The sequence below is a fragment of the Pelophylax lessonae genome (genome assembly GCF_965119305.1).
Source record: "Pelophylax lessonae genome assembly, chromosome: 6".
In the NCBI taxonomy this organism is placed as follows: Eukaryota; Metazoa; Chordata; class Amphibia; order Anura; family Ranidae; genus Pelophylax; species Pelophylax lessonae.
The window spans coordinates 186,545,564-186,572,401 of NC_138773.1; the positions used below are offsets into that span (position 1 = coordinate 186,545,564).

Consider the following 26,838-nt stretch of genomic DNA (forward strand, 5'->3'; position numbering starts at 1 on the left):
CTTCTCTGAACTCTCTCTAGAGTATCTATATCCTTCTGGAGATATGGCCTCCAGTACTGCGCACAATACTCCAAGTGAGGTCTCACCAGTGTTCTGTACAGCGGCATAAGCACTTCTCTCTTTCTACTGCTTACACCTCTCCCTATACATCCAAGCATTCTGCTGGCATTTCGTGCTGCTCTATTACATTGTCTTCCCACATTTAAGTCTTCTGAAATAATTACTCCTAAATCCCTTTCCTCAGATACTGAGGTCAGGACTGTGTCAAATATTCTATATCTGCCCTTGGGTTTTTACGCCCCAGGTGCATTATCTTGCACTTATCCACATTAAATTTCAGTTGCCAGAGTTCTGACCATTCTTCTAGTTTTCCTAAATCCTTTTCCATTTGGCGCTTCCCTCCAGGAACATCAACCCTGTTACATATCTTTGTGTCATCAGCAAAAAGACAAACCTTACCATCGAGGCCTTTTGCAATATCACTTATGAAGATATTAAACAAAATTGGTCCCAGTACAGATCCCTGAGGTACCCCACTGGTAACATGACCTTGTTCTGAATGTTCTCCATTGACTACAACCCTCTGTTGTCTGTCACTCAGCCACTGCCTAATCCACTCAACAATATGGGAGTCCATGCTCAATGACTGCAGTTTATTGATAAGTCTTCTATGTGGGACAGTGTCAAAAGCCTTACTAAAATCTAGATATGCAATGTCTACTGCACCTCCACCGTCTATTATTTTAGTCACCCAGTCAAAAAAATCTATAAGATTTGTTTGACATGATCTCCCTGAAGTAAACCCATGTTGTTTTTCATCTTGCAATCCATGGGATTTAAGATGTTCCACAATCCTATCCTTTAATAGGGTTTCCATTCATTTGCCTACTATTGATGTCAGACTCACTGGTCTATAGTTGCTCGATTCCTCCCTACTACCTTTCTTGTGAATGGGCACGACATTTGAAGACGCTATAACTTTTGTGCAAACCAATCAATATGCGCTTATTGGGATTTTTCTTACCAAAAAACATGTGGCAGAATACATATTGGTCTAAACTGATGTTGAAATTAGATTTTTAAATTTTTTTATTGAATGTGTTTTATTGCAGAAAGTAAAAAATATTGTTTTTTTTTTCAAAATTGTTGCTTTTATAGCGCAAAAAATAAAAACCGCAGAGGTGATAAAACACCACCAAAAGAAAGCTCTATTTGTAGGGAAAAAGAAGGACATAAACTCTATTTGGATACAGCACTGCACGATTGGACAATTGTCAGTTTAAGCATTGCAGTGCCGTATCGCAAAAAATGGCCTCGTTAGGAAGGGGGTAAAACCTTCTGGAGCTGAAGTGAATAAAGAAAATTGTATGATCTGGTTTTGTACGAGAAAATTTTTTTTGCTTGTCCCATAAGATAATTTCGCACAGCCTGTCCTGATTGGCTTTAAAAAGCTGTATACTAACTATCAGATTATCATACGATTTTCTGATCTTGTGTACTAGGCTTTACCTACTGATTGATTTTTTTTCTGTGAACTTTTTAGTTTCAGTTGGGTTATCTGAAGTCCTACGCTTGCTACCCTGTCAGTGATCAGCTTGTCCCACATCAGCTGGTCTTCCAGCTTCTGAGTGTGCAATGCAGTTGACAGGGCAGCAACACTTTGCTTAAAGTACTAAACCTTTGCCTTTTTATCACCAACACATCCTTTTTCTAGCACATCATGGGCGGAGGAGCAGAGGTGTGTCTTCTTTTGGGCGCAGGAAGTGTCCTTCACAACAGGCTGTTGCCTTCTTATGAGAGCGCGCATGAACAGGTGGCTACGGCAGGGCTCCATAGGACCCTGTTAGGCACAGGAGACACCCAAAAACAGGAAAGTGAGGGCAACAATTATGAGACCATCAGAACAAGGCAAGGTTTAAATGAAATTAGGTATCTAATGTAATCCTGTGCTGAAATGTAAAAAAAAACAAAAATGAGGATTTAAAATCACTTCAAGAGGAGTTTTTGTGTTTATTAAAAGTCAGCAGCTATAAAAAGTGACCCACGATCCACTCAAACCGTTGCTTTTCTCTCTCCTCTCCCTGACGCTGGCATTTCAACTGTGGTCACCCAGCTGTGACAGCTTGCGCTTTTTACTGCTGGGTGCATACTGCGCATGCGCGAGTCGCGCTGCGCCTGCTGAATGGTCCAGCAGTCTTCTGGGACCTGTGACCAGTCTCAAAACACTGCAGGTGAGGGAGGGGGCGAGGAGAACTTCAGTTCGGATCGCCAAGCTTGGTACCAGCTACACCCCCCCCCCCTCCAAACCCTCCAAAAAAAAAAAATTACATGCCAAATGTGGCAGGGGAAGGAGGGAGGAATTCTTAAAGCAGAGCTTCCCCTTTTGAGTGGAGCTTCGCTTTAACCTGAAAAATGGCAAATATTACCCTTTTCATATGTAAGCCAGCACAATCATAAAAATTTAAGTCTGAATATTCCCATTTTTTTATGAGCCCAATTTTGACTACATCTTTTAGGATGTACATGAAAGATAAGGCTTGGTCATATCAACCAATCATACACACTGTCCTTTCATGTAATATTTTAGAAGATGCAAAAAAAACGTTCAATGTTGACACTGATTTACCCTGTTCAAGAGACTCCTCAGCTGCTTTAAACATTCTCATATACTGTAATAATCTATTATTAGCAAAGCAAAATCCTTTCTTCTAATAAAAGATGTATGGACTCCAGAGAGTGATATAATTTTGCCCCTGTACAAATCATTAGTAAGACCTCATCTGGAATATGCAGTTCAGTTTTGGGCACCAGTTCTCAAAAAGGATATTGAGGAACTGGAGAAAGTGCAGAGAAGAGCAACCAAACTGATAAGAGGCATGGAGGAGATCAGCTATGAGAAAAGATTAGAGGAAATTAATTTATTCTCTCTTGAGAAGAGGAGATTAAGGGGGAATATGATCAACATGTATAAATACATAAGGGGTCCATATAGTGAACTTGGTGTGGAGTTGTTCACTTTAGGGTGATCACAGAAGACAAGGGGGCACTCTTTACGTCTGGAGGAAAAGAGATTTAACCACTTCCTGCAAACCAACGAACCTGTACGTCGGTTTGCAGAAGTGGTTGCAACCTGGTACTGTTTTTTAGAGCCAGCGGTCGGCTTTCAGTCAATAACAGCCGATGCGGCTCAGCAGCTGCTTGGCCGTTATCTTAGCAAGTGGGAGGGACAATCTCCCCCTCTCGCTGCCTTTGGCTGCTCTGCCCGGGTCTTCTGTCCCACCGGGAGACCCGAGCAACCAGCCGACACTTCCGCCAGCTGGTTGGAATCCCGAACAAAGCCAGATTCGGTTTTGATCGGGTCTCCGATGTAGTAACCCAGAATCGACGTCACAATGTCACTTCCAATTTACTCGGCTGCTAACGGCGCCGGTTTTAAAAAACTGTAAGTATTCAAAAGTGCCAATTTCAGCATTTTGAATACTTTGAAGTGCAGTGGAGGAGTCTGGGGGCTTTTAGACCCCCGATCCCTCCATAAAGGGTACCTGTCACGGCCTATTACTGTCACAAGGGATGTTTACATTTTATTTGACAGCAATAAAAGTGACCAGATTTTTTTTTTTTTTAAAACAGTGCTAAAAATAAAAAATTTAATAAAATAAATAGGAAAACTAATAAAATTTTTAAAGCATTCCTGTTGACGTGAGTTTGTGCACGAAAGAAAATGCCTACGTAAGTCGTGGTTTTCCAACCACACATGTGAGGTATCACGGCAATCGCCAGAGTGAGAGCAATCATTCTAGAAAAAGATCTCCTCTGTAACTCTAAACTTGTAACTGTTAAAATTTTTTAAAGCTACACCTATAGAGATTTTTAAGTACCGTAGTTTGTCGCCATTCCACGAGTGTGCGCAATTTTAAACCGTAATATGTTAGGTATCTATTTACTCGGCATGACATCATCTTTCACAATATACAAAAAAGATGGGCTAACTCTACTGTTTAGTTTTTTAAAATGCAGTGAAATCTATTTTTTCCCAAAAAATTGCGCTTGAAAGACCGCTGCGCAAATACCCCGCAACAAAAAGTATTTCAAAGACCGCCATTTTTTTCTCCATAGTCTATGCTAAAAATATATATATAATGTTTGGGGGTTCTAAGTAATTTTCCAGCAAAAAATACAGATTTTAACTTGTAAACAACGTGTCAGAAATAGGCTTGGTCCTTAAGTGGTTAACCTCCATATACTGAAAGGTTTCTTCACAGCTGTGAAAATGTGGAATAAACTCCCTCAAGAGTTCTGGACAGCACAGTAGATTGTTTAAAAAAAGGCCTGGAATATTTCCTAAATGTAAATAATATAGCTTTTTACTAATATTTATAGGTAAAGTTGATTCAGGCCAGGGGAGGACTGGGCCAGGGGGCAGGGGGGCATTTGCCCCCCCCCCCCCCGGGGTCGATCGAATGCCCTGTGAAAAGGCTGCACTGCTTCTGCCACAGAGAAGCCTAAAGGATTTCTGGTTCTCACCGCTGACCTACTGATTGCGGGATGAAGACAATGACAGAGCGCAGGCTTCCCCCCCCCCCCCCCCCAGCATGGATGGTGTAAACTGTGTCTAAGCAGAGGCCGGTTCCATGCCCCACTGGAGACTCTCCTACACCGCCAGCCCAGACTAAGCTGTCCCAGATTCCCCCAATTGCCCCCTGCTGGCCAGGTCAGGAAACTGGATTTGGATGGTGAGTAGAGAGTACCTGTAGCGGAGCTTTATTCTGGAATAGAGGTCAGGAGAAGGCTTGGAAGAGAGAGAGTGGTAGCGGGGCCAAGTCGCTGCACTATGGGCCTCTGGTCTGTACTTGCCCCCTGGGCCAAAGTGCCAGTCAGCCCCTGATTCAGGCAGTATCCAATTGCCTCTTGGGGGATCAGAAAGGAATTTAAGTAGCCTGCTGGATCATGCTTTGCTTGTTTTTTGCCTTCCTCTGGATCAACTGTGGGTATAGGATTGTGTATATGAAGGTGTTCGTTTTGTGTGTTTTTTGTTTTTGCTTTTTTTTTTTCCTGTGGGTTGAACTGGATGAACGTGTGTCTTTTTTTCAACAAGATTAACTATGTAACAATTTAATAATAACAGTAATCATCATGTAAGAAGAAATTATGTTCTGTTCCTGTACAATCCAAGACATGAAGTCAGTGGAAGCTACTTCTGATTGACTGCTATGGATTTGTTTACACTTTTGTCATCTATAGCACATTGTGAATGGATTGTATACATGGACACAAATGTACTTTACCCAAACAGATTGTCCGAACCTTCGGGGATTTCTATGCATCATTATATAATCTTAAATTACCTGATTTGCCAGAATCCAAGATGGTGGAGTATATTGCTTCTTCCCAGATGCCTAGTCTTACAATAGAGGCCGTGGAGATATTAGAGGAACCAATTACTCTCACAGAAGTGGAGCAGGCCATTGCTACCACTAAGCCAGGGAAAGCTCCGGGACCTGATGGTTTCACGTTAGCTTACTATAAGACATTGTTCCCCATCTTAAGTCCTCATTTAATACGGCTTTTCAATTCAGTAGGAGAGGACTCTCCATTTCAGATCGATACGCTTCGGGCGCATATTACCCTTCTCTTCAAGGAAGGGAAGGATCCCTCGGCCTGTGGTAGTTATAGACCAATCTCCCTCAACTTAGATCTTAAGTTTTTCACCAAGATCTTAGCATCTCGATTGAGTGGACATTTATCATCTTTGGTCCACCTTGACCAGGTGGGCTTTGTCCCTAAGAGGGAGGCCAGGGATAATACGGTCAAAGTACTTAATTTGATACAAGCAGCAAGTGCCAGAGACATTCCGAGTGTCTTTCTCAGTACGGATGCTGAGAAAGCATTCGACCGCGTGAATTGGCGGTTTATGTTTCTGGTACTACGGCATATTGGCCTAGGGGACACTATGTTTAATTGGATTAAGTCGGTTTATACAGACCCGTGCGCGCAAGTGAAGGCAAATGTTTTTTTATCTGATAATTTTGCAATCCGGAATGGTACAAGGCAGGGGTGCCCCCTGTCACCTCTTTTGTTTGCTCTTACTCTGGAACCTTTTCTTAGCAGGGTCCGCCAAAATACTGACATAGGTGGGATTTGTGTAGGACAGGGCCATTATAAAGTTTCGGCTTATGCCGATGATATGCTTTTTTCAATCTCTAACCCAATGGTGTCCCTACCGAACCTGATGAGAGAATTTGATCTGTACGGTACACTATCCAACTTAAAAATCAATTTTGGAAAGTCAGAGGCGATGGGGGTTCGGTTGCCCATGGCTATGACAAAACTTTTGAAGACTAGCTTTGGTTTGCGGTGGACTGATAAGGCACTTCAATACCTGGGTACTCTGATACCCCCGGACCCTTGAAAAGTATACTCTCTTAATTTCCCCCCTCTTGTGATCCGGACCCGGTTGTTACTAGATAAATGGGTGAAGGGAACACACTCTTGGTTTGGAAGATGCAACCTTTTAAAAATGTGCATCCTCCCTCAATTCTTGTATCTGTTTCAGGCTCTACCTGTAAAGATCCCTAGAAAGTTCTTGTGTCAGACCAATTCTCTTTTTGTTCGTTTTGTGTGGGCAGGTAAAAAACCTAGGCTATGCAGAAATCTTCTTACATTGCCGAAATGTATGGGGGGTTTGACCTTTCCAGATATTCATAAATACCAACAGGCATCCCACCTATGTAGGACCCTAGATTGGTGTAGACATGCTACTTCAAAACTATGGGTCCAGTTGGAACAGGCACAATGTGGCTTTCCAATACAGGGAGCACCGTGGTGCATCCGTAATATTCCATTGCGGGTTCGTCGACATCCTTTGATTGGGGCCACTCTTACAGTGATTGAACATCTGAGTGAACGTTTTAATTTGGCCCCCTTGCCCTCTCCCGTTCAACGGATACTGGGCCATCCGTTGTTCCCTTCAGGAATTTCGGATCGTGAGTTGGTAGCTTTGCGGGATAAAGGGATTTATCAGGCCTCCCATTTTTTGATAGGGACACGCTGGCCAACTGTTTTAGAATTGATGTCAGAAGGGGGGCCCTTTGCACTTCAGTTCTGGTCTGCCATTAAAACCCATCATTTTCTAGCCTCTCTACTGACGCCAGTTGCCTATTCTAGGCCCTTGACCCCTTTCAAAGCTTTATGTATGGGAAAAGAGGTGTTATCTCATACACTCTCTCAATCGTACAGTTTGCTGCAGCCTCAGAACGACCAGGTTGTACTACCCTGGGTGGAGAAATGGGAAATAGATATTGGACGTCAGTTTACGGTACAGCAGAAACAGAATATGATTCACCTAGCTTTGAACTCTTTGATTTGCACGAAGACGCAGGAGACCAATTTCAAACTCTTATCACGATGGTACTATACTCCGGAGCGTCTTCATCGTTTTTTCCCTCAGGCATCAGATCGATGCTGGAGATGTAGAGGTGAAAAGGGTACGTTGCTACATATCTTCTGGTCGTGCCCAATATTGCTTACTTTTTGGGGAGAGGTTCGAAGAAAAATTCACGGAATTGAAGATCCCAGACGACCCGGCTTTTTTTTTTTTGCTTCAAGTGGTAGATGCTCCACTTGGGGCCTTTAAAAAATCTATGCTCTGCCCTCTTTTGAATGCTGCCCTGGCATGTATACCAACTATGTGGAAAAAGACGACCCCTCCACAGATTGCTCAATGGCTCAAGAGGGTGGAGGAGATTAATAGGATGGAAAATCTGATCGCATCCTCCCAGCATAGAGGAGATGGACATGCGTTAAAATGGAAGATGTGGGATCTATATATTACCTCGGGAGAAGGGGTAAGCCTTATGGCAGAATGATTAAATGAGTGGGCAGCTATTTCTAAAATAGTATGTGGTCTGACGGTAGGGTCAAACATAGTTTGGGGATACATTTTATTTTCTCCCCCCCCCTTTTTTTTTTTTTTTTCTCCTTCTCTCCCTCTTTCTTTCTTTATTATTTGTAGACTTTTCTGTCTACTTGGAAAAAAAAAAAAATTACATACCGGAGAGGGCATTTTCTTTTTTGCGGTATTTAAAGCGGAGTTCCGGGCACAAAATCAATATTTTTTTTTTTGTGCCCCTCCGCTAGTTAGACATCACCTGAAAAGGAATTGGATAGTTAGGTTTCTTTTTTTTTGTTTACTCACCTTGTAAATGAAGATCGTAAATACTCACCTCAGAGTACTTCCTCCCTCAGCGCCGCGGCTCCGCTGTCACTTCCTGTCTCGCGATGATTCCTGGGAGCTGAACGTCATCGCTCCCAGGAATCAATGCGACGGCACCGGCCCCGCTCGTCACTTCCGGGCGACGCCACATTCCCCTGCTAAACAGCTTCTGGGCATGCCCAGAAGCTGTGGAGGAATGCGGCGCCGCACCGGAAGTGACGAGACGGGCCGGTGTGGGCGCATTCTGGGACAAGAAGACGCGGAAGAAGACACAGAAGAGGACCGCGCCGGCTTCAGCTGCCCACAAGAGAGATGGAAACGCTGTGGAAGAAATTTTATAAGTAAGTATTTCTTCTAAAAGGTAAGTGCGAACCGGGACAGATCAGAGGCTAGCCATTGTGGAATGAACTAGCCCTGACTGTCCCGGGGGTATGTTCAGTGAAAAATGACTTCTGTGCCCGGAACTCCGCTTTAAGGGGAGAGTTGATTTATATATGTGATGATGTCAAACTCTTACCGAGGTTCTTTCTTTTTTTCTTTTGTATAATATGTGCATTGCCTGTATCTGGTTGTATCTAATAAACTTTATAAATATAAAAAGTAAGCAATGCAAAGGGAACATGATACTTTATAATACAAGTACATGGTACAACAGACATACAGTATCTCCCAAAAGTGAGTACACCCCTCAAATTTTTGTAAATATTTTATTTTATCTTTTCATGTGACAACACTGAAGAAATGACACTTTGCTATAATGTAAATTAGTTAGTGTACAGCTTGTATAACAATGTAAATTTGCTGTCCCCTCAAAATAACTCAACACACAGCCATTAATGTCTAGACCGCTGGCAACAAAAGTGAGTACACCCCTAAGTGAAAATTTCCACGTTGGGCCCAAAGTGTCAATATTTTGTGTGGCCACCATTATTTTCCAGCACTGACTTTTGGGCATGGAGTTTACCAGAGCTTCACAGGTTTCCACTGGAGTCCTCTACCACTCCTCCATGATGACATCATGGAGCTGGTGGATGTTAGAGACCTTGCGCTCCTCCAAATTTCGTTTGAGGATGCTCCCCAGATGCTCAATAGGGTTTAGGTTTGGAGAAATGCTTGGCCAGTCCATCACCTTTACCCTCAGCTTCTTTAGCAAGGCAGTGGTCGTCTTGGAGGTGTGTTTGGGGTCGTTATCATGTTGGAATATCCAGTCTCCGAAGGGGATGGGATCATGCTCTGCTTCAGTATGTCACAGCACATGTTGGCATTCATGTTTCCCTCAATGAACTGTAGCTCCCCAGTGGCGGCAGCACTTATGCAGCCCCAAACCATGACACTCCCCTCACCATGCTTGACTGTAGCCAAAACACACCTTTGTACTCCTCACCTGGTTGCCGCCACACACACTTGACACCATCTGAACCAAATAGGTTTATCTTGTTCTCATTAGATCACAGGACATGGTTCCAGTAATCCATGTCCTTAGTCTGCTTGTCTTCAGCAAACCCTTTGCTGGCTTTCTTGTGCATCATCTTTAGAAGAGGCTTCCTTATGGGACAACAGCCATGCAGACCAATTTGATGCAGTGTGCAACATATGGTCTGAGCACTGACAGGCTGACCCCCCGCCCCTTCAACCTCTGCAGCAATGCTGGCAGCACTCCTACATCTATTTCCCAAAGACAACCTCTGGATATGACACTGAGCATGTGCACTCAACTTCTTTGGTCAACCATGGCGAGGCCTGTTCTGAGTGGAACCTGTCCTGTTAAACTGCTATATGGCTCTGGCCACCATGCTGCAGCTCAGTTCCAGGGTCTTGGAAATCTTCTTATATCCTCAGCCATCTTTATGTAGAGCAACAATTCTTTTTTTCAATCCTAAGAGGGTTCTTTGCCATGAGGTGCCATGTTGAACTTTCAGTGGCCAGTATGAAAGAGTGAGAGCGATAACACCAAATTTAACACACCTGCTCCCCATTCACACCTGAGACCTTGAACACTAACGAGTCAAATGATACTGGGAAGGGAAAATGGCTAATTTGGCCCAATTTGGACATTTTGACCTAAGGGTGTACTCACTTTTGTCGCCAGCGGTTTAGACAATAATGGCTGTGTGTTGAGTTATTTTGAGGGGACAGCAAATTTAAACTGTTATACAAGCTGTACACTCACTACTTTACATTGTAGCCAAGTGTAATTTCTTCAGTGTTGTCACATGAAAAGATATAATAAAATATTTACAAAAATGTGGGGGGTGTACTGACTTTTGTGAGATACTGTATATCAGAAATATGTTGGGGTATTATAAACTTTAAAATGACCATACATTAGATTTCTTTCATTCAAGCTGTTACATGAAAGAAATGTAACAGATTCCTTCATCTACACTAGACAGCATAAAAAAACAAAGTTCCTATGCCAGCTATGGTAATCTGATTGCTAACCCCTGTGGCTATTAGGGATGATCGAACGGTTCGGGTCGACCATCAGTTCGGCCCGAACATTGGGTGTTCGAGGTTCGGCCGAATTTAGAACTTTTTGCCCAAAAAGTTCGGAATTCGGTAACCAGAACCGCCCAAAATGCAATGCTTCAGGAAATGGGCTTTAAAAGCCCATGATTGGACCAGAACCATTAGCAAAAGCCAATTGAGGGGGGCAGGAGAATGCTAGGAATGTGATTGGAGTGACTAGGGGGTCCCTAGACCAATCATTAGTGAATACGCCCCCCAGTATATATGATCGCCCCCGCCATATTCCTAGCATTGTTATACTGGACATGGAAGAGAGTGGAAGCAGTTCTGTTAATTGTACTTTAAAAGTGTCATTTAGCTATTTTTAGTGTGAGGAAAGGGATATCTAGTGTAGTTAGAGTGCTCCTTTACACTTAAGTTAGCTTCAAAAATTTAGTTTCTGTAGGGAAAGTGTTAAGTGTAGGGGGACCGTAGTGTAGTGTAGGGTTAACTGGCAGTGACTGCTATGGCAGGGTGACAAAACCCTTCCATAGCAGGGTGACCGCTATAGAGAAATGATAATTTCTCTGAGTTGCTTCGGCACACCCATATGGCTTCTCACCAGCCAAGCATTTTTTATGCTGCAGGGGCTGCCACTGCCAGTGCTTTTTTGAGGACATGTTTGATGTCAGACATGACATCTGAACATGTGTATAGGGGGTATATATACACATATATGTCTGAATATATACCCCTAGACATATATAGGTGTGATAGTAGCAGAAATAAATGCTTGCGCTAATGAAATCATTTACAGTAATATATTTCTGCTACTATCACACCTATATATGTCTAGGGGTATATATTCAGACATATATGTGTATATATACCCCCTATACACATGTTCAGATGTTTTGCCTGCCTCAAAAGAACCCAAACAAATGCCAGAAAAACGCTAGCGTCAAAAAAAAAAATGCCCAGGTGTGTTTTTGCTGGCATTTTTTGGGGGGTTTTGGAGGCAGGCAAAACATCTGAACTTGTGTATAGTGGTGTATATACACACATCCATATATTTATATACACACCTAGACATATATAGGTGTGATAGTAGCAGAAATATATGCTTGCGCTTATGAAATCATTTACAGTAATATATTTCTGCTACTATCACACCTATATATGTCTAGGTGTGTATATAAATATATGTATGTGTGTATATATACCACTATACACAAGTTCAGATGTTTTGCCTGCCTCAAAAGAACCCAAAAAAATGCCAAAAAAACGCTAGCGTCAAAAAAAAAAAATGCCCAGGTGTGTTTTTGCTGGCATTTTTTGGGGGGTTTTGGAGGCAGGCAAAACATCTGAACTTGTGCACAGTACCACTATACACAAGTTCAGATGTTTTTCCTGACTGCAAAGAACCCAAAAAAATGCCTGCTTTGAAACCGGCAAGGTGTGGAGAGAAGCTAACCCCCTGAGCTTGAAGTTTTGTAATACATACAATCCTTTTTTTTCTGGTTCTGGACATGCTACAGAGCTGAAACTTCACAGGTACACCTTTTAGACCCCCCAGACACAAAATCACACGAAAGAAAGTTCTTAAAAATTGTCATTTTTGATAAAAAAAAAAGCTTGGATTTAGTATCTGGGGGGTCTAAAAAGTGTACATGTGAAGTTTCAGCTCTGTAGCATGTCCAGAACCATAAAAAAAAGATCGTTTGTATTAGAAAACTTCCAGCTCAGGGGGTTGGCTTCGCTGCTGTAACACCTTGCCGGTTTAATAGAAGGCATTTTTTTGGGTTCTTTGCAGTCAGGAAAAACATCTGAACTTGTGTATAGTGGTACTGTGCATAAGTTCTGATGTTTTGCCTGCCTCCAAAAACCCCCAAAAAATGCCAGCAAAAACACACATGGGCATTTTTTTTTTTTTTGACGCTAGCGTTTTTTTGGCATTTTTTGGGGTTCTTTTGAGGCAGGCAAAACATCTGAACTTGTGTATAGTGGTGTATATACACACATACATATATTTATATACACACCTAGACATATATAGGTGTGATAGTAGCAGAAATATATTACTGTAAATGATTTCATTAGCGCAAGCATATATTTCTGCTACTATCACACCTATATATGTCTAGGTGTGTATATAAATATATGGATGTGTGTATATACACCACTATACACAAGTTCAGATGTTTTGCCTGCCTCCAAAACCCCCCAAAAAATGCCAGCAAAAACACACCTGGGCATTTTTTTTTGACGCTAGCGTTTTTTTGGCATTTTTTTGGGTTCTTTTGAGGCAGGCAAAACATCTGAACTTGTGTATAGTGGTATATATACACACATACATATATTTGTATACACACCTAGACATATATAGGTGTGATAGTAGCAGAAATATATTACTGTAAATGATTTTATTAGCGCAAGCATATATTTCTGCTACTATCACACCTATATATGTCTAGGTGTGTATATAAATATATGGATGTGTGTATATACACCACTATACACAAGTTCAGATGTTTTGCCTGCCTCCAAAACCCCCCAAAAAATGCCAGCAAAAACACACCTGGGCATTTTTTTTTTTTTTGACGCTAGCGTTTTTTTGGCATTTTTTTGGGTTCTTTTGAGGCAGACAAAACATCTGAACATGTGTATAGGGGGTATATATACACATATATGTCTGAATATATACCCCTAGACATATATAGATGTGATAGTAGCAGAAATATATTACTGTAAATGATTTCATTAGCGCAAGCATTTATTTCTGCTACTATCACACCTATATATGTCTAGGGGTATATATTCAGACATATATGTGTATATATACCCCCTATACACATGTTCAGATGTCATGTCTGACATCAAACATGTCCTCAAAAAAGCACTGGCAGTGGCAGCCCCTGCAGCATAAAAAATGCTTGGCTGGTGAGAAGCCATATGGGTGTGCCGAAGCAATTTAGAGAAATGATCATTTCTCTATAGCGGTCACCCTGCTATGGAAGGGTTTTGTCACCCTGCCATAGCAGTCACTGCCAGTTAACCCTACACTACACTACGGTCCCCTTACACTTAACACTTTCCCTACAGAAACTAAATTTTTGAAGCTAACTTAAGTGTAAAGGAGCACTCTAACTACACTAGATATCCCTTTCCTCACACTAATAAATAAAAATCAAAAAATCTCTTTTTTTTTTTAATTTTTCAATAATTGGCTTTTTTATCAAAAATGACAATTTTTAAGAACTTTTTTTGTGTGATTTTGTGTCTGGGGGGTCTAAAAGGTGTACCTGTGAAGTTTCAGCTCTGTAGCATGTCCAGAACCAGAAAAAAAGATCATATAGGTGTTAAAGGAGGGTCCCACATCCCTGTTCTACTGAAAAATTATCTTTTTTTTTTTCATGGTTCTGGACATGCTACAGAGCTGAAACTTCACATGTACACTTTTTAGACCCCCCAGATACTAAATCCAAAGTCAAAATCAAAAAAATCTCTCTCTTTTTTTTTTTCAATAATTGGCTTTTTTTATCAAAAATGACAATTTTTAAGAACTTTTTTTTGTGTGATTAATAGTTAATGGGGCATGACCCAGAACCCTAGGCACTTTTTAGGGGCATTTATTGGGTTTTAGGGCTTAAAAATTGTGTTTTTTTGATTACCGAAGTTCGGGTCCCATTGATTTCAATGGGGTTCTGAAATCCGAACCGAACTTTTGGGAAATTCGGGTGTTCTGGTCGAACCGAACTTTTCAAAAGTTTGATCATCCCTAGTGGCTATCAGAATAATTAAAGGATAAGTTCACTTTTTAGAAAAAAACAATAGGTGCATATTTTTTTTGCAGGTAAAAAAAAATAGCATTTATTTATTTATTTTTTGAGCCTGTAAAACAATTGCACCAGCAATACAGTAGATTGGTGCCATGCAGGTCTTTAGCAGATCTACCAATATATCAGCTTCCCCCATACATCCTGTACGGGCAAGCAGATACAATCTGACAGAAAGAGAGAATGACTTACCAGGGCCCTTAACAGCACTAGCAGAAGTAGTTAATTGAAAACTACAAGTCGACAGCTGCACCTTGTCATTTTTTCATTCACCGAACACTGTGAATGGATGATGCGGGCTGGGCGGGCAGAGCCACGTTTGTGGCAGAGTGTGACAGCTAGTGGGGGGGGGGGGGGAGAAGATCCCACACTAGCTGTCAGAACGGGGGATCAGGGGGAGCAAGAGGCCATGCATCTGCAACATGTTACAGCCTGAATATGTAACATGTAAAAAACTACAAAAGGTGAACTTATCTTTTAAACAGTGGCTTCATCTGACTGGATACAGTTACTGTTCAGTTCAGTTGACAATCTTCCACCCAGCTCCTTCAACAAAAGTCAATTGAATTTTGAGTGATTCAGCCTTTAGCCAATATGTTTAAGATGGTTGTTGGCAGATGAGGATCGTACTGTTACTACTATAAAGATTGTTGTTCCTTGCTTAATTATCGGGACACCAAAGCAAATGCCGAGCACAGGAATATCGGAAAAACTGCATTCTGGAGTGAACACTTGATTCAGTATTCTGTGTGTACAGCATCACAGAGAACTTTTATGTTTAAAGCTGGTCGCTGATAAAAATTCAAACAAAACTGGGACCAGCCAAATTTCAATTATTGTGTGGCAGTCCTAACTCAACAGTGGCTGATCGTTTGATTGACTTCTGTCAAAGGGAAATTTTGAAAAAATTTTGGGACATGAAAACTTTCTTTCTCTGATCAGAGAATAAAAATGAAGGGCAGGTCAAAATGTACCTGACATTCATTCATGGGGACGTGGCATGACAGTTAATATAAAAAAATAAAAAAATAAAAGAGAGAAGGTGTTATTGGTTGTAATATTCACAATCTAATTGGTTATTATAGTTCATTAACAATTGGTTAATAAGCCTAGTAGTTAACTGGTCTATATGGTATTATAGCATGGGATTGGTCCAATTTGAAGTATTCAGTTACAGTGGGATGTAAAAATTTCCCTATATAAGGAGGGGAAATAACCGTTGGAATTCAGTCAGCGGGAGCAGCATTCAGAAGTAAGAAGATTTGTTTTGGTTGCTCTTCGTCTTACCTTGTGATGGAGTCCTTACTTCAGCGGCTGTTGGACCGGGCAGGGGAGGCCGACGGGGTGGAATGGATGAGACATTGCCTTTCGGTTACCGAGGTCCCGGATCCGGTGGAGCCTTGCCGTCCATCTTTGGAAGTTTCTGATGACGTTCTTCCGCTTCCTGCGGCGCTCTCCGCTGACTTGGCTTCCGATCGTCGGGGTCGTCCTATCGGAGCGGCTGTCCGTGACCCCGGTGATGCAGTTCCGGATCGTCATTTCCGTTCCGGGAGGCAAGATGGACGCCCGCAACGATCGACGAAGCGACCTGGCCGGTTTGTGGAGCCTTCTTCTTCAAGAGGAGCCGCAACAAAAAAGGGGAGGCATAATACAGGTACATGTAGTACCACTCTTTCGTCTGCCCCTCCGGCTGATCTTCCTCCTTCTTTGCAGGGTGTCAGAGCGGTGGATCCCTACGGTCGGCCTGCTGTCCCGGTACCAGTCGAACAGCCATCAACGGTCGTTTCTTCAGCGGAGGTCCCTCCTGCTCGTGATGTTCATGCTGTGGTCTCTGGTGACGCAGTATCAGGAGGTCAGTCTGACATTATGAAGGAATTTGTTGCTATGCTGTCATCTTTTTGTTCTAGAGTTTCTCCTGTTGTAGCTAATTCTAATGTATATAATACTGTTGTCCCTCCTGTGGTAAATGCGGTTCAAGAGGTGGCAGTTGATCCCCTGAGAGCGGTTTGGTCTGCGGCTTTGTCTGCACCCCGCCAAGAATTGCAAGCTCTTGAGCCATCTGTTTCTACTTTGCCCCCTGTTTTACCTCCTTTAGTGCCTGAGACTTGCTTAAAGGAGACTATGCCATGTGAGGTCTCCCCTTTAGGGTTCCATTTAACAGACAGTGTAAAGGAGACGATATGGAGGGGTGACTTTGTGGAATTTTTGTCTTTGCTGCCCAATAACAGGGCTATTAAAGCTGATGGTGACAAATCTGTTGATGATAGATCCAGGAATGTCCCTAAATCCTTCAATAATTGGCTTCAAGGATTTTGTATCTTTGCCAGTGTCATGGGTGAACGACATCCAGAATTATGTTCTGGGCTTTTCCAACACCTAGACATTGTTTTGGAAGCCTACAAGCATTTTCCAGGTTTTGCTTGGTTTCTTTATGATGAGTCGTTCAGGCAAAAGCTCTCTATTCACAAATCCTTGCGGTGGGGAGTAAAAGATGTGGGTTTGTGGATCAATTTGTTATTGCCCCAAAAACCTGCTGCTCCTTTGAAGCCCTCTATGTTCGGTCAGCTGCGCAAAGGTGTATGTTATGCCTTTAATGAGGGGCAATGTACTCGTTCAAATTGTAAATTTAAACATGAGTGTTCACATTGTACAGGTAATCACCCGATTTTACGCTGCTTTAAGAAAAACGGACCGCCTTCCGTCCCTTCTACCAAGGACCAGCTTTTTCAGAAGAGCGGCAACTCCGGTGAGCTGGGAAAAAATGCTCCCCTGGCTTCTGGAGTACCCAGATGATCGTAAAGCTGTTACTTTGTATAATGGCTTTAGGTTTGGTTTTTCTTTGCCTGCATTTTCGGGTTCTGGTTGCATTGTTGTTGACAATTTACCCTCAGTGGCTGACTTTCCTGAGGTGGTTCATGAGAAAATTTTAAAAGAAATAGCTGCTGATAGGGTGGCAGGCCCATTTTCTTCCCCCCCTTTTTCAGCATTTCGAATTTCTCCGTTAGGTCTTATCCCTAAAAAAGAGGCTGGAGAATTTCGCCTTATACATCATTTATCTTACCCGGATGGACTATCTCTGAATGATGAAATTGACCCCTCTGTTTGTTCGGTATCTTATTCTACGTTCGAGGACGCCTTGGTGAAGATTAGGGGTGTAGGGGCTTCTGCTTTGTTGGCTAAGTCTGATGTGAAGTCTGCGTTTCGGCTGTTGCCTATACACCCCACGGCATTCAATTCTTTGGGTTTTTTCTTTCGTGATCAGTTTTTCTTTGACAAGTGCTTGCCGATGGGGTGTTCATTGTCCTGTTCTTATTTTGAGCTTTTTTCTTGTTTTTTAGAATGGGTTGTATCTTGCAGAGCGTCCTCCAGTAATATTTTGCACTACCTGGATGATTTTTTATTCATCGGTAGTGCTGATTCGCTAGACTGCCTGAAAATTTTTACAGAGTTTAAGATTGTTTGTCATGAGTTTGGAATTCCTTTGGCTGTGGAGAAGACTGTATACCCTACCACTACTCTTGAGTTTTTAGGTATTGAGATTGACACGGTTTCGATGGTGTTTCGTCTCCCTGCTACCAAGGTTTCCAAGATTAAAATTTTGTTGGATTTTGTTTTGAGTAAAAAAAAAAAGTTCAATTGAGGACTATTCAGTCCCTTTTAGGGCTTCTGAATTTTGCCTCTTGGGTTCTGCCTATGGGCAGAGCTTTTTGTAAGCGTTTGTATAGGGCCATCTCGGGGGTTTCTTCTCCTCTTCACTTTGTTAGGATTTCTTCTGCGATTGCTGAGGATCTAGTGGTTTGGTTGAAATTTTTGGATGGTTTCAATGGATCTTCTGTTTGGCAGGAAGAGTTTTGTTCTGCTTCTGCTCTTAATCTGTTTACAGATGCGTCTGCTGCTAATGGTTTTGGTGCTTACTGGGAAGGGCACTGGTCAGCTGATTCATGGCCTCTTGATTGGATTAGTAGGGGTTTGACATCTAGCATCGTGCTGTTGGAATTGTTTCCTGTGATTGTGGCATTGGAATTGTGGGGTCATCATTTTGCTAACAAGAGGAATGTTTTGCATTCAGATAATAAAGGCGTTGTCTTTGCTGTTAACTGCCTGTCTTCCCGTTCACTGCCTGTCATTTCTGTTTTGCGTTACTTAGTTCTGAAGTGTTTATGTCTGAATATTTGGTTGAAGGCAAAGTATATTCCTGGTTTTGCTAACGATATAGCTGACTCTTTATCTCGCCTTCAGTTCGACAGATTTCGTATGCTGGCGCCGGATGCAGCTCCCAGTGGCCTGTCCTGCCCGAGCCATTTATGGACCTTGGTTTGACTAGCATTGCTTCGGCTGTTAAGGCTTCTTTGGCTCCTTCTACTTGGAGGTCCTATGTATCAGCATGGGGGATGTGGTCCTCTTTTTGGTTATCCAGAGGTAGGGCTGTTCTTCCCATTGATGAGGGTTCTATTCTTTTGTTTTTAGATAACTTATTTACTAAGCAATTTTCATATGCTCATGTGTCTAAATCTTTGGCCGGCATCTCTTTATTTGCACAGCTGAGTGGTTATCCATCCTGTGCTGGTCATTTTTCGGTAAAAATTGCTTTGCGTGGATATTGTAAGACTCATGTCCTTCCGGATGGAAGGTTTGCCATTTCTTTATCTCTTCTGCGGGATTTATGTGTTGCAACCTCTTCGGTCTGTTTTTCCGATTTTGAATCATTGTTATTCAAGGTTGCTTTTTGTATATGTTACTTTGGGGCATTTAGAGTCTCCGAATTGTTTGCATCTTCTTCTTCAGCTGTAAATGGTTTGAATTTTGCTGATGTCTCTTTGGTTAGTGATTCCTTGAAAATCTACTTGAGACGCAGTAAAACTGACCAGGATGGTAAGGGTTTTTTAATTTCTTTAGGCCGTCAGGCTGATTCAACTCTCTGTGTTGTGCTATTGGCTGCACAGTATTTGAGAGTTAGGCCTAATTTTTTTTCTCAATTTTTTATACATCAGACTGGTCTCCCTCTTACAAGTTTTCAGTTTAATGCTGTTTTAAAAAAATGTTTAGTGTATTTGCATTTGGGCCATTTGCCAATCACGTCCCATTCTTTTAGGATTGGTGCTGCCACTGCTGCTGCTCAGGCGGGTTTTTCTGGCTGCACAATTCGGAATATTGGCAGGTGGCGTTCAGATGCATTTCGCTCCTATGTCAGACCTAACTTTTATGTTTAATTTTCAGGTAGTGCTAAGATTATATGGATCTTTGGGCATTCCTTTATTTTTTGGGCCCACAGAAGAGCTGTGTTGAGGAGTTATGGAAGTAATCTAGGATTCTCCTCAGCTAACCTGAAGGTTTTTTGGTTTGGTCTAAGAGGTCTTCCATGGACTGATGTACGTGCTGTTTTTACAGATCTTTGTACAAAATGGCCGGATCCTGATGTTATTATTGTACATGCGGGTGGAAATGATCTTGGGTTTAGGAAAAACGTTGATATAATTTTACGGATCAGGGCTGATTTCTTACATTTTCAGTCTGTTTTCCCCTCCTGTAGGCTTGTTTTTTCCGAAATAGTTTCTCGTTTGCTATGGTTCTCTGAAAGACGTGTTTTTTTGGAGAAGAATCGCAAGCGTATTAATAGGTCCATCGCTAAATTTATGCCTTCTATTGGCGGACTGTCTTTCAGGCACTCTGACCTTGAGGGTCTTTTGGGTGGTTTTTATAGGACTGATTTAGTTCATTTGTCTGATATAGCAAATGATATTTTTAATTTAGGACTTCAGAGTTGCATTGAGGTGGCCTTAGGCCTGGTGGTGGTGCCATGCTCTTGTTGAGCATGGCTTGTGGGATGTTTTCAAATATTTGGTATAGTCTGAGCTTTTGGGCTGGACTATAGTATTTTATATATTATATGTTTTAGTACAGTGGTTAGTTTGGGCTCTATGGCCAAGCTATACTATGTTATGTTTTAATATGATTTAATAAAAAGGCCGTGGCCGTTTTCATCAATGCAAGTGTAGTGTCAAGTTATTTAATTATTTAAATTATTTAATTAATTAAGTTAGGTATTTTATATACCTTTTTTTGAAGTTCTGCATACGGCACCATAAAAATGAAGGGCAGGTCAAAATGTACCTGACATTCATTCATTCATGGGGACGTGGCATGACAGTTAATATAAAAAAATAAAAAAATAAAAGAGAGAAGGTGTTATTGGTTGTAATATTCACAATCTAATTGGTTATTATAGTTCATTAACAATTGGTTAATAAGCCTAGTAGTTAACTGGTCTATATGGTATTATAGCATGGGATTTGTCCAATTTGAAGTATTCAGTTACAGTGGGATGTAAAAATTTCCCTATATAAGGAGGGGAAATAACCGTTGGAATTCAGTCAGCGGGAGCAGCATTCAGAAGTAAGAAGATTTGTCCCTCCCGCCCCTCCCTTTTATATGTTTTTTGTCACTGCCTTTTTTATTGGTGTGGGATGTTTTCAAATATTTGGTATAGTCTGAGCTTTTGGGCTGGACTATAGTATTTTATATATTATATGTTTTAGTACAGTGGTTAGTTTGGGCTCTATGGTCAAGCTATACTATGTTATGTTTTAATATGATTTAATAAAAAGGCCGTGGCCGTTTTCATCAATGCAAGTGTAGTGTCAAGTTATTTAATTATTTAAATTATTTAATTAATTAGGTTAGGTATTTTATATACCTTTTTTTTGAAGTTCTGCATACGGCACCATTCTGACAGCTGCTGATTCCTCCATTCAACTTGTTTGTGCATGACCAGCTTTACAGCTAGTTATAAATTAAGCTGAGTTCAGCTATAGGTTGAATCCAAGGCAAACACAGGTCTCGTACAAGTGAGGCCTAGATGCACAGTGCAGCCAGGTCTTGTGATTTCTCATCTTTACTGCTGGCCTTCTCCCTTCCGTTCCCTGCAGCAATGGGGCCTACTGGAGGGATCACTGAAATGAATCAGCACTATTTTATCAAAACCAGCCATGGGTTTCAGACATTGTTCTTACTGTCCGGAAAGAGCCCTGCTGCTAAAATTTCCTGTATACTGAGCCCCTCTGCATGTGCTTCATCTGCCACCTTCTGATACTTTTGAATAAGACTTGCAAATACTACTTTGCTATGTGGTTTGTTATGGGCCATACACACTATAAGATTTTCTGAAGACTTTTGTCTTTAGACTTACCAAAACCATATAATATGAGGTCAAACCTAAACACTTTCAATTTGTATGCAATCTGGCAGGCCCTTGCACTACATAGAAAAGGTAAATCTGAAGGAAATCTGACCACAAAAGTAGGATAGTGTGTATCCAGCTTTAGTACTGGTATAGCTGGAATTTGAAAGTCTATTTTCATTCTAAAGCTAAATACACACTATACGATTTTCTTTAGATTTTTTCCTTTAGATTTACCAAAACCATATAATATGAGGTCAAACCTAAACAGTTTTAATTTCTATGCAATCAGGCAGGCCCTTCCACTACAAGATGAATCTAAAGGAAATCAAACAACAAAAGTTGTATAGTGTGTAGCCAACTTCAGTTTCATTCAGTTGCTTCCATATTGAATTCAGTTCCTGAGCTGCCACTTCAATTACATAATTAGAGTGGAGAGTGTGTGCCCAGTGAGAAGGTGTGAGAGATGTGAGCTTGGATCTATCCTAATCTACTGGGGACGGCTGACAACCAATCCTTAGATGTGATCATGTATATACACATAGACATACACATATACATTTGGCTGGTAAGCGGACCAACCTTTTGTTTGGAACACGGTGGTGATGGATTTATATTTTGTACAAGGACATATTTCACTTCATCTCGCATGTGGGAATCTGGAACCACATATCTATCTACCTCTATGCAAATAGATTATATGAACTATTGGAGCAAAATGGGTTTTATATGAACTTTGGAACACCGGTTTAATTAATTAGTATTTGTTGGAGCACATTTTTAACCACATGAATTCTGGAACGTATGTCTAATTAATTGCAATTATAGCACAACATAAAAGCGCTTTTTAATTATTGCACATAGCACTTAAGGCCTCATGCACACTGGACGTTTTTACAGCTGCTGTTTTTGGCGTTAGACTTTTTTTTCTGCAGCCAGTAAACTCCCGAGCATGCTATCCGATATGTCCATTGCACACATAGGCTGTTAAGCTGGATACACACTATACAATTTTCTTTAGATTTTTTGCTTAAAGGCCCGTACACACGATAAGAAAATCTGAAGGGAAAATTCGTCCAACGACCGATCTGCCGATTTTCAGATTGTTAGTATGGTGCTTTCGACAGCCAACTCCGACATTTCGGCTGACAAAATCCTGATGTGCAGGCTATAAAATTTTTGTCATCCGTAATACAACGTCCGATTTTCGTCTCATTAGTACAGATTTCGACGGAAAAAAATCTTAAGAGCAAGACTAGGCATGCTCAGAGACGAAAGAACGCATACAAAGCAATCCAACATATGACATCACTTCTGAAGTAGAATTCTGTCGTACGGGGAAAACTCGTATGAAAATAACCTTCACTTTCCACATCAGACTAGCATGCCACAAAAAATGGACGACAGATCGTTCGATAATCTGATCGTGTGTACGGGGCTTTAGGCTTACCAAAACCATATAATAGGAGGTCAGACCTAAACACTTTCAATTTCTGTGCAATCAGGCAGGCCCTTTCACTACATAGTTGAAGGTAAATCTAAGGAAATCTACCAACAAATTTGTATAGTGTGTATCCAGCTTAATCAGCAGTTTTTGCCAGGGGTGTTTTCTGGCTGGAAAAAAAACAGAACTAGTGGGTTTTAAAAGGATTTTTTTAGCTGTAAACATGCTCTAATTCTGATAAAAGCTTAAAAACGCTGAAAAACACGGCCATTCTGCATTTATTAACGTTTTTGAGCCATAATCTTTTCTGGGAGTATAGTTTTGCTAAAAAAACACTACTGCAAAAAAAGCTGAAAAACTCCTTCTACAGCTACAGCTTTCTACTGTTTTAATAACGTCCAGTGTGCATCAGGCCTTATATACAGTATATTATGAATTATCACCATTTTTGTCAAATGATAATGGTTTGATATTCAGTTTGATGGTTTATCTTTCGGTGTAAATTTCACAATTGCATTAGATCACGTATGATGAGCAAATGGAAACAGCGCATCATAAGGTTATACATACTTACATAATTATGCCTGGGGAGGAAAAACAAACTTTTATACCTGTGCACACAAGCCCGTGTATACACTGAAACAAGCACAAAATTTGTTCAAAGACTTTAGGCAAAGATAAAAAACAAAAATATAAATAAAGTAATTGTAATGTAATTATTATTGTGGTTGTAAACCCTTACATATACCCAGTGAAGTAAACAGCCTCTGATGATACACAGAGATTAAACAAATCCTCCTACATAAGTTTTACTTGTTTATCTGCAGCACTCTTCCCTACACCCCCGTCAGAAGGAAAAAGGTTAAAATCCTTCATCTGTCAGGAGCAGAGAGGAGAGGGCGTATAGGTTGCAGTTACGCTGTGTGAGAGCTGGTTGGAGGAAAGGCACACACCCACTCCACACAAGCAGAATAACTGTGTTGTTAATAGACAAGCTCCATTCTGAGCTCCCTCCCCGACACAAATTGTATCTCATGTGTCAACACTAAAGATATGGGCTTTGCCCAGATTTCAAGACTGAGGTTTACAACCACTTTACATTTTTTAATGTATTTTTCAAATAAAAAATCAATTTATGAACCTGAATTTGACCTGGTTTCAGTCTCAATTGCTGGTTTTGTTTTTTCATATTAACCTTGAATGTCCTTTAGCATCTTCTAAATCATTCTATAAAATGATAATGGGGTATGATGAGTTGACATTACGAATCTCTCTCTGCCATTTATGTCTTAAATGAGGACTTCACTTTCTCCCTGCCCTTCCCTCACCCCCCTCACTTATAATGCTTGGTTCTCTTAAAAAAATATATACATACCTGCCCAGTGGGTTCAGCGTTGTCCTACATCGATTCGTTGTTCAGGCGTGGCTGCCTGTGTGCTGCGCCACCAACTCCCGCAGCTTCCTGGGATATATGACAGCGGCTGGTGGCGGTGGTGGGGTGCAGGGCTGCCATGAGAAAAACACAGAATTGGCCCCTCTTCCAAAATAAAAACACTGCTTGTTTTTATTTGGGGGGGGGGGGGGTCACTGACCTAAAGACAAAAGGGCTGATATACAAATATTCATATTGCACCTTAAATTATTATAGTTTTGCTGACTTGCATATGAGCCCCAACTCAAGCTAAAGAGTTGGACACAGACAGATGTATCCTACACATTTAATTGCACACATTGCATTGATCTATAATGTGAATAAAGCAGTATTAAACCCAAAAGCAAACCTTTATTATATTGCAGTTTACCAATTCTTAGATGATATGGTTGTAATTACTTTATTTTTTTAAGTTTTCTTCCTTTTTTTTTCATCTGGTAATTCAGCCAGTAAGTCTGTTGTTTTTCAACATTACAAGCTCTCCTGCAAATGTATCATATGCGTGTTGAGACAAACCATTAACCACTGACAGGGCGGGGTGCTTAAAAAAAAACAGCTTTTATTTATTCATGTAAAACCTTTATCCCCCCAAAAAAAACAGCTGTAACTGTGTGTGTAACTGCAGTGTGAGCTAGAGTTCGGCTTACATTTGTTTAGTGTGCCTAAATCTGCTTGTGCACCCAACACTTCCTTACCCCCAGACTGACAATGCTACTTTCCAAATGTGCCCCCTGTACTCCTTCATCTGGAGTGGGGGCACTCTACTACAGGAGATGTGCTATTGGCAAAGTCAGTGTTTCTCAACCTTTTTTCCAGTCAAGGCACCCTTTAAAATTATGCACAATCCCAAAGCGCCCCATTCTAAAATGTAAAAACAACTAAACAACTAAAACAACTAAACTAGTTTTACATAGTGTAAGCTCCATACATGAAGGACACAATGCTGAAAAAGAGGGATAGGGGGCTAATGTCCATCTACAAATGACATCAGTGATCGTTAGGATGCTGACGGCTGGCCTTCACAGCACCCAAGGTTTTAATGCTGCACAATGAAACCTGTGGCTTTGAGTAACAAAAAAAGTAGACTTGATCCACCCTCTGGCAATTTTTGGGCAATTTGGGCCAATTTTTCAGCATCTTGGTAAGGTACCCCTGAAGATACCAAAAGGTGCTAAGGCTTCCTGGTTGAAAAAGCCTGGGCAAGAACACCAGGTGATTGCAAACGTATGCAGCCACCACATCTAATGTTTGGTAAGCTGCATAATATTACATTTTTGATTTTAGGTTTAATACCGCCTTAAGTACTACCACATGCACAATTTGTTCCATTTGTGTAGCAGTCGATTGCTACTCTTCTTTATTAAAGAAGAAGTACAGACAAACGAGCTTTGGCTGTACTTCTCCTGTGGATCACAGGAGTGCAGTTTGTTCTGCCCTGCTGTGACCTGTTTTGAGCAGACAGCGGGCTGTCTCAGAGCAGGTCCAGGCTCAGGAAAGATTGCTATCAAATGGTCGGTATCCACCCACATGCCTGAACTGGCACCTGGCCCAACCTCTCAGCAAGCTGCTGAGAGCCTGAGCCAGCCGCTTCTGCCCCCTCCACAGCACAGCACTCCATTGAGCAGGGGGGGGGGGGCAGAGCAGACAGCGGTGAGCAGTCAGCAGCTCTCTGCTCAGGGAGCTCTGAGAAATGAGTGATTGGTGTTGTTTGATCATTCAGTTCAGAGCCTTAGAGCTGGCGGGGGACAGATCAGACCAATGCTGCATCCGCCTAGGTAAGTATGATTGTAAATATAAAAAAAAAATCCCATACTTTTCTTATAAATGCTAGTAAATTTGGTAGCATGATTGAAATAATAAACTTTTCTTGTGTTAGAGAATTGTGTCTTTCTAAACATTTGAAGTGGGGCCTCTAACGCTGTGCTGAGTGCAGTGCCAGCAGGGTTCAGGCAGCCTTTTATATGAGCATCTAGACCTGCTTTTACTTTTTTGTTGCACGAAATACACTTTTGTTTAATTTAGTTAAAAGAATCTAATTTTATTTTTTCTCTTTCTATGTAGATTGTGGAGAAAAATGCGGATCCAGAGGTCATGCTTTTACCATATCTGCGAAGGAAGCGTATCCTTTAAATAAAGACATTGCAAATTATTATTTTTCCCAATGTGTATTTAGGTTTGTTATTTTTTGCTTTAGGTGCTTCAAGGATAAGTTAAATAATGAAATAATGAAATGATAATGAAATCCAAATTTTTTTGCAGGTAAACAAATGTGCATATATTATTTTTTTA

The 26,838-nt window shown here is 41.2% G+C and overlaps 1 protein-coding gene across 1 annotated transcript in view; it reads left to right on the plus strand.

The window, feature by feature from the left end:
* LOC309557968 (aldehyde oxidase-like) overlaps positions 1-26,838 on the plus strand; it is a 174,138-nt gene that overhangs the window by 5,648 nt on the left and 141,652 nt on the right. The window contains exon 2 of the mRNA XM_082260856.1: positions 26,611-26,668. Coding sequence (XP_082116982.1) covers positions 26,611-26,668 — 58 coding nt within the window. The remainder of the gene's footprint in view (positions 1-26,610; positions 26,669-26,838) is intronic.